General features: G+C 30.1%; 2 protein-coding genes across 2 annotated transcripts; one reads left to right on the top strand and one right to left on the bottom strand.

Moving 5' to 3' along the window:
* Nucleotides 1-1,224: 1,224 nt before the first annotated feature.
* Nucleotides 1,225-7,589, top strand: LOTGIDRAFT_114104 (hypothetical protein; the record flags this gene model as incomplete). The annotated part of the gene is made up of 15 exons (XM_009052143.1): nt 1,225-1,311; nt 1,597-1,731; nt 1,830-1,900; nt 2,207-2,369; nt 2,591-2,652; nt 2,975-3,062; nt 3,351-3,456; nt 4,492-4,606; nt 5,348-5,447; nt 5,645-5,752; nt 5,875-6,004; nt 6,162-6,312; nt 6,573-6,702; nt 6,898-7,022; nt 7,478-7,589. The coding sequence occupies 15 exons, from the start codon at nt 1,225-1,227 to the stop codon at nt 7,587-7,589; spliced, it is 1,683 nt and encodes a 560-aa protein (XP_009050391.1).
* An 802-nt stretch (nt 7,590-8,391) lies between these two features.
* Nucleotides 8,392-10,157, bottom strand: LOTGIDRAFT_114172 (hypothetical protein; the record flags this gene model as incomplete). The annotated part of the gene is made up of 2 exons (XM_009052142.1): nt 8,392-9,295; nt 9,652-10,157. The coding sequence occupies 2 exons, from the start codon at nt 10,155-10,157 to the stop codon at nt 8,392-8,394; spliced, it is 1,410 nt and encodes a 469-aa protein (XP_009050390.1).
* Nucleotides 10,158-14,218: the final 4,061 nt, after the last annotated feature.

Genomic DNA, 14,218 nt, shown 5'->3' with positions numbered 1-14,218 from the left:
ATGGTGTAGACTAAGTTCAGCCTGGTTGTCTTATAAGCTTGATCAGTGTTGGCCATAGAGTAGAGTTATATTAACTCTATGGTGTTGGCATGGAATGAAAATAATTTTAACAACAAATATTGAGACTTATTTTTGAATAGCAACAAACGAAAATTCCTATTTGCTGTTTGTAGTAAGTTGTAATTAAATGAATATATTTTATATTTAATTAAATACTTACCAAATATATAATTTTGGTAAATTTCTATATCAAACTTGACTTTGATGACACTGAATAATTTTCGCTTCTTTTTTTTTTTTTACGTTCTGTAATTTTAACGGAGGTTTTCCAAGATGGCAGCCTCCATGAAGAAAAGAACTGTAAATAAACATCCAAAACAAACTAATATATTAAGTTCCCAAAGGTTGAAACTTAATTTTTATTTTCTCATTTGTTTTGTTATTTCACCTTTCCCATAGAAAAGATATTGTCACTGTATATGGAACATTTCGTGTGATCGATTAGGCCCCTCTACAACACACAATAAAATGTTTTTACACAATCGCACATGACCAATCATACTTGAATTGAATAATCATTTTCAAATTACTTCTGATTGTCCCAGATTGTTTTTGGGTTGTTAATACTATCAACCAGTGAAATAATTACATTGAGCTTGAATTAAAATTTTTCTCTCATTTCATAGATATTCAAAATAAGATTTTCAACTGTATGCCATTTGTCTTTTGGTCCATGGAAAAATAAGGTTCAGTGATTATATATTTAAAAATTCTCCTCTGTAGAATCAAATAAAAACTGGTTTACATTTTCATCAACCCAAAGACAATCTAAGACACTCAGTAGTATTTTGGAATTTAATTCATACCAAAATTCAATTCAGAAAACAATGAAGTCAGAGAGTAGATGTAAATCTCAAATATGTGAAAATTTTTATTTGGCATTGGATATTTACCACAGCACAAGATAATATTTCATTCATACATAAAATTGCATTTACAAAAAATGTTGTAAAATGCGATCTAGACATAATTTTTCTTGCGTCAAAGTAATGTTCACTCATAGAGGTCTGTGGCTGTGTACCAGGATGTTGACTATTGTAGGAATTTGTACGACTCTCTCACATTTCAATGATGAAAATGAAAAGTTATTTTTGTGAATGTAATAATTTCAGTTCTTCCAAAAGTAAGAGTAGTAGTAAACATGACAATTCACCATTCATAGGAATGTCATTTATAATTATAATAAGACTAAGTTCTGCTATTTGGAATACTATCAGTGATTGTGATGAAGTATATAATTACTGGGAACCGGTTAGTAACATAATCTTTAATCATGTTCTGAAACTTACTTATTTAATTATCTTAACCAGCTTCTGATATCCCTAGCTACATCTAACAGTACTGTTTTTAAAATACATCAATTGTGAAGAAAATCTTCAGATTTAAGAACCATTTTGTTTATTTTACGATCCATGTATGTGAAATATTAAAAATTTTGATGATTGTAAAAATTTAGTAATCCATATGAACTACTACTTAAAATTAAAGTGTTTAAACAAAAGGAACAAAATATTTAAAATGGATTGTTTTTTTTAGGCACACTATTTGGTGTATAATAAAGGTTTCCAGACATGGGAATATTCACCATTTTATGCTATAAGATCTTATTTTTACATTATACTACATACTCTTCCTATTAGACTAGTAAATACATTGGTAACAGAAAATAAGGTATGTACAAGGTTTTGAATACAATATTTAAAAATGTAAGACTCTTATACATGTGGGTTTTTTTGAATTATAATAATATTTTACTATTTTTATTTCAGATCATACAGTTTTATGTGGTAAGAATAGTATTAGCTCTTGCCTGTTCTTCTTGTGAAATATATTTTTATAAGTAAGTATTGAAATTCATAAAGCATAAAATCACAATGTTTGTCCCATTACATAAAGTGTTTTCTAAAAAAAAGGGGGGAGGGGATAGTTTTGTTATAAACATTGGACACCTGCGACTATTGCTGTAAATGGTGTTAAAGTGTAGGCCTTTGTAGATAGGACTTTATTTTACACAGTTTTGTAGGACAAAAATATGAATATGTCATTGTAAGCAACATTGAAAGTCTTTGAAAGTATACATGAATTTTCCAAGAAATCTTGTTTCTTCTTCTAAGATAATCTGATTGCCATATTTCATTTTTTTTAGGGGAGTTTCAAAGCAGTTTGGTATTAATACTAATCGCATTACTCAATGGTTTTCATTATTTAGTGCGGGTATGTTTGTAGCTACACCAGCCTTCTTACCAAGTAGTTTTTCTATGTATTTAACATTTCTATCTATGGGTGCATGGTTCAATGGAAATATAAAGGTAAAAAATTCTTAAGTAACTCATCCCTATCAATCAGGCTATAGAATACAACAGTTATGTTTTTTAACTGACAATTGCGAAAACAAGACAACATTTAAAAAAATGTCTTAGACTGCTCTTTGTAACAAATTGTGTGTCTGTAAAAGCTCATAGTACATTCTACAATACTATGTGAACAGATTTTTTGAAGCAAATTGAAAAGTATCCATATTGTTTTACAGGTTGCAATATTAGCAACAGCAGCAAGTGCCATAATAGGATGGCCATTTGTTGGTGTTTTAGGGTAAATATTTATGTTTATATCTGCATGCACCTGTAGTTGTCCAGACACATTCTTTTGAATACATCTAGTGACCAAGGTGATTGCAGAAAACAACTGACAGCACTGACATGCTTATTAGCAGTAACCTGAACGTTGTCTGTGTATACTAGATGTACTTCTACCATGGCTATCAAACATTTCTCTCCACTTTCCTTGTCAGATAACACACAGAATTTCAATACAATTATTTTCATTAAAGTTAATGTAATACATTATATAGAAGAAAGAACAATATATTTTATATAACTGTAAAACCATATTAATTGTTTCTATTGTTTTATAGGTTACCAATAGCCTTAGATATTATTATAAGACAGAAGAAACTGTTGGTATTTATTGGATGGAGTTTAATCTCTTTAATTGTGTTTTTAGTGAGTTTATTTATTATTTTATTATAGTTACTTGTCTTATACTGATTAATGAGCCACACCTTAAAATACAAGAATTAAAACACATTTCTCTAAAGAATATCTGCATTATTTAGAATAAAACAAAAACATGAGTTTTATTTTCTGTTCAAATAGTGTTAAAAAAAATTGGTTTGATAAACTTACGACACAAGTTGAATTAACTGAGTTTTTAGAATATCACATTGCAGTCTAATTAAGATAAGACCAAACTTTCGTTGAATTATTGCTAGTTGGCTATTTCTATTATAGGTACCTATGGTTATTATAGATAGTCAGTATTATGGTAAATTAGTTATTGCTCCCCTCAACATAGTTTTATATAATGTTTTTAGTCCACATGGTCCTGATTTATATGGTAAATTTGTTACTATACTTTCTATTTCTATATGTCCACATTATAATGTGAAAAAAATAATCTCAGATTTATACGAAACTTGGTATACTTAATGATATTGTCAATGTTATATGAGATTGATTTTCACAATTTCTTCATTTTAATGGCTAAGCCTATGAATATACAGTGGTGTAACCTATTTTCGTGGTTATAAGGATTCAACACCAAATTTTGTCAAAGTTAAAAAAATGAAATTTTTTTTGTATGTCTTACATGTTTCCTCAGATATCCTACAAAATAATTAAAATTTGTTTATTTCGATTCTCTTTATGAATCCTTCACTTTGACCCATATTTCATGAGCAACCAACTCGGCGACAGAATGCCTCACCTATTTTCGTGTATAATGTTTGGTAAGTAAGTCTAGAAAAACACGTTATATGGATACCGGGTGGTATAATTAACTTCTCTTAGTATTTATCTTTAATATCAATTCATTATAACTAGTGACAATTCCTTCAAAGAACCACGATTTAAAATAAAAATAGTGACTGACAAAATAAGATATGTAGCGTGATTTATTGCTAAAAGTCACTGAAACGACATAAGAATATGCTCCACTTTGTGTTCCATAGAAATTTTCTGCTGACACGGAATCCGCTAGTTGATCACGTGACTTCATTCGTTGGACTACATTCTAGTAGACGACACTTGGAATTCCAATTACGGGATTATAAGGAAATTCGGCCGATATAAAATGGTGACGTCTGGTAATAACTGAAATCCGCCATTTTGTATTTGTCAAAGTATACATTAATACATTTTACCTTGCTTGAAACTACTGAATTCATTCTACTAGCTGATATTGTAGAGAAAACCCATGTTTATCAAAACAAGCAAATGCGGAGGTCGCGCAAGGTCGCTCATGTAAATTATTAATCATTTCCAGAAAATCCATGAATAATAGGTTTCCACGAAATTAGGTTACTTGACTGTAATATAATGACACGCAAGCTGATCTTAACTCAGTAGTAATTAATCTCATGTTTTTTTTTAGGTGTTGAGCCTGTATCTTACTATGTTATCAATGGTTTTTTAAACTTTAACGTAGTATTTCTAGCAGCATTAGTTTCTCTTCCTGTTGTAGTAAGTATACATTTCATCATTTATTAGTACTACTCACTCCTGATTAGTGAGAGTAGCACAAACAAGCAATCTGAACTTGTCTCAATTGGAGGCACCAAAACAAGTACTTCTTTAGGTACTGACTTTCGGTACTTACACTGAAATAGGTCAGTTAGCTGGAGATCACACCGCATGAACATGAACATGTTTAAGTTCTAATATTTCTGGACCCTGAATTATCATTTTATATCTACCTTCTGGGGCAAAAATCAGAAATATAATGCTGATTCCTTATGAATAGCAGTTGCTCTAGCTGTAGGCCTACATTAAAGCTTGAAGCTTTCCTCCGTTCCATAAGCCTCAGATCTAATCTTATAATGAATCAATGAGTAACTCCAATTTTTACAGCAAATTTTATATTTATTTCAGGTCATAGTTCAAATTTTATTGAATAATTCAGGAGCAAGTGAGTGTATATTTATATACTATGAATTTTAACAGATTTGTTTTGTATATTACTATAATTTTCTTAATTACTGTATATGATATATTTCTGGGCACCATGAATAACTTGTATGTGTATATAAATTCTTCACACTTTAATATATATATCACAAATATGATGTTGGGATCTACTCATCAAATTGTCACAGAAAATTACTTTTGTTAGAATCCAACTGAATACATGATTGCTTAATATGACCTACATCACATGATATACTTTAAGATACTGGAAAAAGTTTTATTGTATATCATATTGCTTTTCCTAAAACAGAAATAAGGACTAGTTTTATGATACAATTAATATCTGTTTCAGAAATTCCTGTACCATTAGCATTATCACCAATGTATTTATGGCTATTGATTTTCTTTTCCACTCCTCATAAGGTAATATTTTGATCTATTAGTTTAAACAACATTTTACACAGCCTGAAATTCTGATCAATGTACATGTTTCAGGTTCTGTTTTAATGTTTCTAATGGACAGTTAATGTAAAAATACATAAAATTTAAAAAGAGACACATTATTTTAATATAAACCTGAATTGAAAATGAAAAGTTGAAGTATTTGATGTTTATTTCAGGAAGAAAGATTTTTATTTCCTATTTACCCATTCTTTGCTCTGGCTGGTGCTTTATGTGTTGATCAGATACAGGTTAGACTTTTTCTTTCTATAAGATACAGTTCCTTGGTTTTAAACTATTATTTCTATATCCTCTCATTATTATGATGTGGTGTTCAAATTTAATTGTTGATAATTATAATGGTTTATAAGAAGCATAATGAAATAACAATTTATAAATTATATTGTAGAGATTATACTGTTCAATATTTAGTAAAGGATCTGGTATGAAATATAGTGAATATTCTAATTGGATACCGTTATCAATCGGTTGTGTATTTACATTATTATCAGCATTCCGTATACTAGCATTATATCAAGGTAAGATTATTTACTGCTCTTCTACAGTCTTAAGCTTTAAAGTTCAAACTGAATTTGATAATACAAATAGCTAACACTTGGGAAACATGACAGGTGTTCACTCTGAATGGTCATTTTACCATGGGTTTTATAAAAATTTATTTGTTAATTTCTTCAGGTTATCATGGATCTATGGACATCTATATGCAGTTAAATCGTATATCTAAAGATAACAAAATACATACAATGTCTTTTAATAAAGTAGTAAATATCTGTGTTGGTAAAGAATGGTATAGATTCCCTAGCTCTTTCTTTCTACCAGATAAGAAGTAGGCTAAGTATTATTTGTTAATACATGTATTAAGTATAAATAATCATTGTCTCTTTGCTGAAAATACATCAAACATTCTACAAGATTCTTTATTTGATTTACATGAATAGCTGTGTATATTTTTAGAGCAATAGCTATCATCAGTAAGCTATTTGAAATAATGTGACTTTCCAAGCCTAGTGAAATAAAATTTTGAAGTTGATCACTTTAAATCTAAGGATGAATCAGTTCCAAATATTATAATTACTTGTCTTACAGTTGGCATTTACGATTTTTAAAATCTGATTTTGGTGGTCAATTACCAAAAGAATATGATAGCAGTATAAATGGCACTAAAATTATACCTACTGATATGAATGATATGAATTTAGAAGAAGAAAGTAGATATGTAAGTATATTAGGGAATTGTTTTTGGGATTTAGGTCAAATAATCCCACAAATTCAGGTATATTATAATTATAACTCTATTTTACATGGGTCAGAATAAGGTGCAATACACCAAAGTGGCATGGTCCTCTCTAACATACAGCCTTTGGTGACTATATAAAGAATTTATACCAAATATCGAATTTTGTAATTTCAGTTTGATGTTAAAAAGTGTCATTATATAATAGATTTAGATCTGTCATCTGTTTCACCAGACCATCAATATACAGGATCATATCATTGGAAAACATTACTATCTATACCATTTCTAGATTCTACTAGGTATGTTATTAATCTATACCATTTCTAGATTCTACTAGGTATGTTATTAATCTATACCATTTCTAGATTCTACTAGGTATGTTATTAATCTATACCATTTCTAGATTCTACTAGGTATGTTATTAATCTATACCATTTCTAGATTCTACTAGGTATGTTATTAATCTATACCATTTCTAGATTCTACTAGGTATGTTATTAATCTATACCATTTCTAGATACTACTAGGTATGTTATTAATCTATACCCTTTCTAGATTCTACTATTATTTTTACCCTTTACTAGATATTTTTATGGTTACAAACCTTTTTGCCCAGCTTTCTGTGAACACCCATAGTTCCCCATAACTTACTATGAGTGAAGTGAAAATGGTTATCAAGAGGAAAAGCTGTAGGTCTATTGCTTTAATGGATTGTGTTAATTTGTCTTATTATTTAAATCATTCTCTCTTTCAGATCTCATCGTTTCTTCCGAGCATTTTACATTCCTAACTTATCACGGAAATATTGTACTTATGTTGATTATAACTTACTACAGTTTACCAAACTATCTAAACTAAGTCATTAGAGTAGCTGAAAGTTAATATGTATTGTTAACCTGATAATGATCTCATGAATATTCTCATCAAGTGCTAAATCTTATTGGTTAAAATAATGAAGGTCTCTAATAAAAAAAACTTCCTTAGTTCTTTGAAGGAAAGATTCATAATTTTGACATTCCATAAGCTTAAAGTCTCTGTATGTATTTATGTAACCTTATTATGAGATCTACGTGTATTTGTGTCAGCTCATCTCATATGAATGAAAAGTAGGCCTTCTGTTGAAATAATGATACTTGTTATAATCCATCAAATGTTCAGTCTAATATGTGTAGTCTTTTTTGTGCAATAAAGTTTACTGTTTTTAGTTGAAACAAAATATTTATTTTTTATAGGCTTTCGTCTATGTCTGATAGGTTATTGGTGTTTTTGAAAGATCAACAACTGACAAGATAGCATTCAATTGATTTATGGTTTGATCAGAAATGAAAGTAGGCAGCAAATTATACCTGTGGATGTTATTTTGACAGGATGACATAATAATATAAAGGAGTGTAGAGTTGAATCATAAGTGAATATTAAAAAAACACACAAATTCAATTGATATGATTTTAATTTTACAATTAACGAGATATATGTATGCCATTATTGATTGCTGAATCTGATATTTACATCTGAATTGAAATAAAAACAATTTTTGTCATAGTTTAACAAATGCATAAAGCTAATTCAAAAGAATTATGCAATCCATCCTCCTTATATATACATACATAACAATAAAAATAATAACAAGTTGTAATGTTGAGCTCATACTAGTTTCATTTCTGTACTTTATAACTTTCTCAAATCTTCTAGAAGATCAGACACCACTGGTCTACGTCTTTTATTTTGTACACATTGAACAGCTACATCGTAAATAACATTGACAGCTTTTTCATCCCATTCACCACCACTAATATCTAACATATCAACAATCTGTTCACAATTTTCATCCATATGTGTCTTGAGGTCTTTCTCTTCCCGCTGATCATCATAGGCTGGTAGACCAGTCAGAATTTCATATAAAACCACACCAAAACTAAACGAGTCTAATTTAGTAGACACATCATATTGAAAAGCTTCAGGTGCCAAATATGCTGATGTTCCTATTACACATGATGTTTGTTGTACTTTACTTAAACCACTACCTTGTGGGGCAGAACGTGTCGTAGCAAAATCAGCAATTTTGGGTAAGAATTTCTCATCTAGTAATACATTAGCACTTTTAATGTCTCTATGTACAAGGCCATGATTATTTAAGAAAGCTATTCCCTCGGCTGTACCTTTCACTATAATAACTCTCTGTGATGATGTTAAAGGGGAAGTACCATCTTTACACATTAGTCTATCTTCTAAAGAACCATTTGTCATTAACTGATAAATGAGACAATTGTAAGGTCCATCATGTGAGAAGCCTAATAATTGAACAAGATTATCTTGTCTGTACTTTGTCAGATAATGGCGTTCTGTATTAAATTGTTTTTCAACATCAATGTCCTGGCTGTCTTTTTTCAATTGCTTTACTGCAACTGAAAAGTTGGATTGAAATTTCCCTAAAAATACAAGACCAAATCCACCCTTTCCTAGCAAATTACCTCCCTTGATAGCTTCCTCTTCATTAAAATTATTAGTTATGGATTTTAAGGTAGAGTAGCTGACATGTCTTAAGACAATATTATGATCACGTAGTACACTACTCAATGTATCCTGTGATTTACATGCATCCAAATCTTGTTCTCCTTCTAACCCTTCAGACCCAGCTTCACTTGTATAGTCTTCATACCAATTTACAACAGTATTACCTACAATATCAAATAAATACATAAATGAAGATGAGAAAAACAGGCAATATAGTAACTGGCTCTCTGACCAGTCATTTCTGAACTTTTTTAACATGGAAAATTATTGCTTATGAGCATGACAGAGTTAATAGTTTGATTCAATTTTCATGAACTTGGTATGCTTATGTCTAATGAGATCTTGGATTAGTGTTTTTGAGTTGATCTTGACTTGCCTGTTTCAGCTGTTTGTTTTTCTACAGCTGTTGGTGACTTCTTCATCTCCTCATTATCAGATGCTTTACTACTGTTTGGCTTGGGAAGATTAACTCCATCTAACATTAAATCTTCATCATCTTCTACAACTTTCCTGTGAGGTCTTCCAAGATTATTTTCAACAGACATGAAATCTGTATGTGGTCTTGGAACTGGACTACCACCAAGAATTTGAACTGACAGATAATCTGCGGCGGCAAATAATTCTGCTTCCATAAATACATTAATTAAATGCTGAATTGTGGGGTTCTGAGTGCCCCAATCTCTTAAAATAGATTCTGTAGCACTTCCATTATGTTTTCTACCTCTTTCAGCAAAATTGGCAATTTGGTCAAAATCATATCTTGGCTCAAAATTATCAGCTGTCATGTTTATTTCCCGTGGCACCAACACAGCCATTTTCTCCCATTCTCTCCCTGGATCTAACAAGTTTATCAATTTACGGTAAGCTGAAAATGGAAGCTTCCGAATGTACGAATCCTGCGTTAAGGTAACTTTTCCCATTTTGTCTGATTAAAATTGTTAAAGAATGTTTTTCCTGGTAAACATCGTAAAGATATGATAAGGGGAATTCCGTGATATTTCATTACGTCATTTAGGCAATAGCCAATCAAAATCTAAATAGAGCCGGAAGCTCTCGTGTCGCAATTTCAATGCCAAGTCGGCATGGGTTATTTTCAATGAGTCCATTTATAAAAAAAATATCCGTATAAACCGTTATTCTGGTTGAAAGAGGTCATTTCGGAACGTCGTCATTTCGCCCATAACGTTGGGCAATGCACCATTTTATATTAAGAATACCCTACTTAACAGAGCAGTTGTGTTTATGAATGATTAGTATTGATCCCTTTCGAAGTATTTTCTTCTGTATTTGGTCCATGATTTCAGTTTCTTGTTATAAATGCGCATGGGTTTTTTGGCCGGGTTTCTGAATCCAGTGATACAGTAACAGTTTGCTGTGATTAAGATGCTAAACTGCTAAAATAAACTTGAAAGCAATGGAGAAAAAGAAGTAATCTAATTTTCATTTTGCTATGGAGTAAGATACGTGATTACTACTACTCACTATCAGAAGAACATATTGGTTTCATAAGAAAATAAGGTTTTTAAAATACTTTTATTATGATGTGAAATTATTACAAAACAATGACATGATACTGAAATTTACAAACAAACTGAACAATATCTCAACTCTTCATATATATGGCTTTAGATTCTTTAGTCATCTCATTTTTATTATCAATCTGATTAAAATACAAGAAGTAGTACAACATCAAATCACAAAATTTTCATTAGACATATCTAAGCAGAGTTATCTTGCGTAGAATTCTATGATAAAGATCCAATAAGTAAATAGTATATTTTTGTACTTTCAATCTGACCAATGCTATAGCCCACTCAATAATTGTCAGAGGTCTGATTGCTGTTGGAGGATACTTATCACATTGAGAATAAAAAAAAGGTTTCTTCAGATTCAGATTGTTCAAAAACACTCATAATTTGTATAGAGCAATAAACTTCCACATCGGCATAAAAATGTTGAAGATGTAACAAAAATTTGAATGAATAAATTAAGAACTAACAATAAAACATGATTACAATGTAAAGACAAAAGAACATCTAACTTCTAGTAACTTCTTTTACTGCTAACATCAGACTGAAACATAAATTAAACAATATCTTAATAACTGTTGCTTAAAGCTTACACCATTGTTTTTAGAATTCTCCAGACAATACAGTAAAAAAGCCTCTATAATGAGTGCTAAATGATCATTTACCAACTGACATACCAAACTATAAATTTGAGAGTATTATAAATGACATCTTATGACATCAATGACTTTAGATTTGTTAATTAATGAGTATAAGCTTTCAAAACTTCACAATATCCAAGGATCTTTATAACAGAAAATTAAATTTGCATGTTGCACGGGATTCTTTTACTTTCTATAATATAAAATATACATGTAAATCTTAACTTGGTATTTAATATAATAATTTAATTGACTAGAGTAGCTGGCATTAACATTACTTGAAGAGCAATTTAAAATATTTAAAAATAAGGAATATCAAGGATTTCTAATGTGGGTCATGCCCTAACCATCAAAGAAAAAGAAAATAAATATAAGATAAAATAGATCCACACAATACATCAGGGCGGGGCAGAAAATGTTCAAATAAATCAGTGAAAATAATCATTCCTGTAAATAATAGCTATATACTTACAGAGACCAGTGTTACTTGTTGATGGTCCTATTTTATAAATTGAATTTAAAAAAATAAGTAACAGAAATGAAAAATTAACATAATATATCCAAATAGATTGTGTTTTCATGAGGTTAAGGGTTTAAAACTAATCCTAAAACTGTTTTCACATAGAAAATTTCTTTAGTTTTGGCATAGATTTAAATCAAAAGATTGTATTTTGATGACTCTTTGGATATATTTCTAAAATCAAATTCAAAAATTTTGTAACCAGAACAGTGAAGTTAACATTGCAATGTTTTGTTTGAACTCACTGAAGCATCATCAATATAGGGAGAATTATCTTCAAAATATCTTTGATAACGACCTTGTTGAGCAGCAGCCATCTGGCCTTGATGATGTTGTTGTTGTTGTTGTTGATGTTGTTGTGCCATCTGAGCCTGATAATATCCATGTCTTGTGTGTTGTGGGGGACCAACAGATTGAGGACTCTCAAATTCTCCAATACTACTCTGTTCACTGCCGCTCTCTTGTGGATGTGGACTGAAAAACATGCATTTAGGGAAGTGTTACAAAAACAAAATATTTTCACTGTTCAATTAGCACTCAATACATCAATAGTAGTGATATAAAGAAAGTAAAAGAAAATGCAGAGAACAAGTAATGCTTCTTAAACTTCAATAAGAAATAGGTCAGTTGTCTGAAGTAACAAGTTTCAGATACTGTTATAATATTTCTAAGGGAAATTTCTATTCAATTCACTACAATCAATAAAAGTAGTGGCTGTCTTGTGAAAAATTGTAACTATACCTATGCAATGTGATAGTCATTTAGTTATAAGGATTATTTACATTCTGTTCTTGATTCATATTTGTTATTCATTCAGACCATGATGCACTGTTTTTTTTTTTAATTAAATGGAAACTAGCAATGTTTTAAGAAGATAATTGTTGTTTTTTTAACAGGCTATAAATTGATTTCTAGTACCACTGTCATTAATAATACTTACACATTCTGCATCTGACGTCGAGAATAACTAGCTTCTTGTTGTCTTTGCATCTGTGCTCTATTATGTTGACTATTTAACCATGATGCTTGTGACATACCACCACTAAAATAAGATGGCAGGTGTCATAGGTTGAAATTACTTGTGTTTATCATCAGCTATTTTAGCATGATCATTCAGTTTTGAAATTTAAGTCCTTTTTAATGAAGCTTATCTGAAACTTACATGTATCTAATCTAAACCTTCAATTATGAATACTGCTGTTAAGTATATATTATATATACATGTTTTTATCCTTCCAACACTAGCAACAACTCAACCAGCCAAAAGATAACAGTAGTTACATAGTTATATCATATAATGTCATATGCTTAAAACAAAATTCTTGGGAGTTCAGGGTATATTTCATTTATGTTCAACAGGTTGAAGACTGCATACTGTTGAGGAGATTTCAATATCAAGCTTGCAAACACAAATGCCATATTGAAATAGTAAGCTGGATTTTAGTCCTTATCTCAAATTATTTATATTCCCCATTTCCAATTTGATGCTATTCCATAAAGATTTCCATAATATGAAATAAAAGCACAAATGTGGAATTTTTCTGTAGCCAATAATCATGAACAGCTGCTTTTTATTTCTTGTGAGGAAAAAGGTGTCAGAAATATTAACAAAATAAAACAACATGCTCATTAGACTCTAATAAAAAAAAAAAAGAAGGGAAAAAGAAACACAACCAAAACAACAAAATGCAAATTGTAAGTTTTATTGCAAAACATAAACATCTTTAGTTACATGAGAATAGATGTATATAATGATTATCTAAGTAAGTATAGCACCCATGAAAATGATGATGACATATAAAACCTACCTACATTATATTTCATTAATATTATTCATTGTAAATTTTGAGATAAAACTCGGTTAAATCTGTGATGGATGTGACCATGGTTATCTCTTAACATGCAAAATATCTTTCCATCTCAGTGTCGTTTACCAATCAAAATCTTGATGCTTGACAAATTATATCTACACTTTTACATATGGCTCAATTGACTTTCTGATGATAAATGATTTTGAAATGTAATTATGTGATCAACACCTCACACCAGTACCAGAGACAGGGTTTAAAAGTGTTTTATCATGCAGACAAAGAACTTTATTTCATAAATTTAAACATCATGTTATGGTAAGAATAAGGATTCAATCAGAACAATGGGTTGGGGCACGAAAATTGGTGTGGCCCAATACATATGGGGGAAAATGAATATATTGTGAACATTGAACAATAAAAACATCTGAGTTTACCTACTGATTGTTCAATGAAAATGATGGATAGTCACATTATAAGAAT

The sequence above is a fragment of the Lottia gigantea genome (genome assembly GCF_000327385.1).
Source record: "Lottia gigantea unplaced genomic scaffold LOTGIsca_18, whole genome shotgun sequence".
NCBI classification, from domain to species: domain Eukaryota; kingdom Metazoa; phylum Mollusca; class Gastropoda; family Lottiidae; genus Lottia; species Lottia gigantea.
The sequence above is the reverse complement of the archived record's forward strand: the minus strand, read 5'-3'. Positions and strand labels throughout refer to the sequence as shown.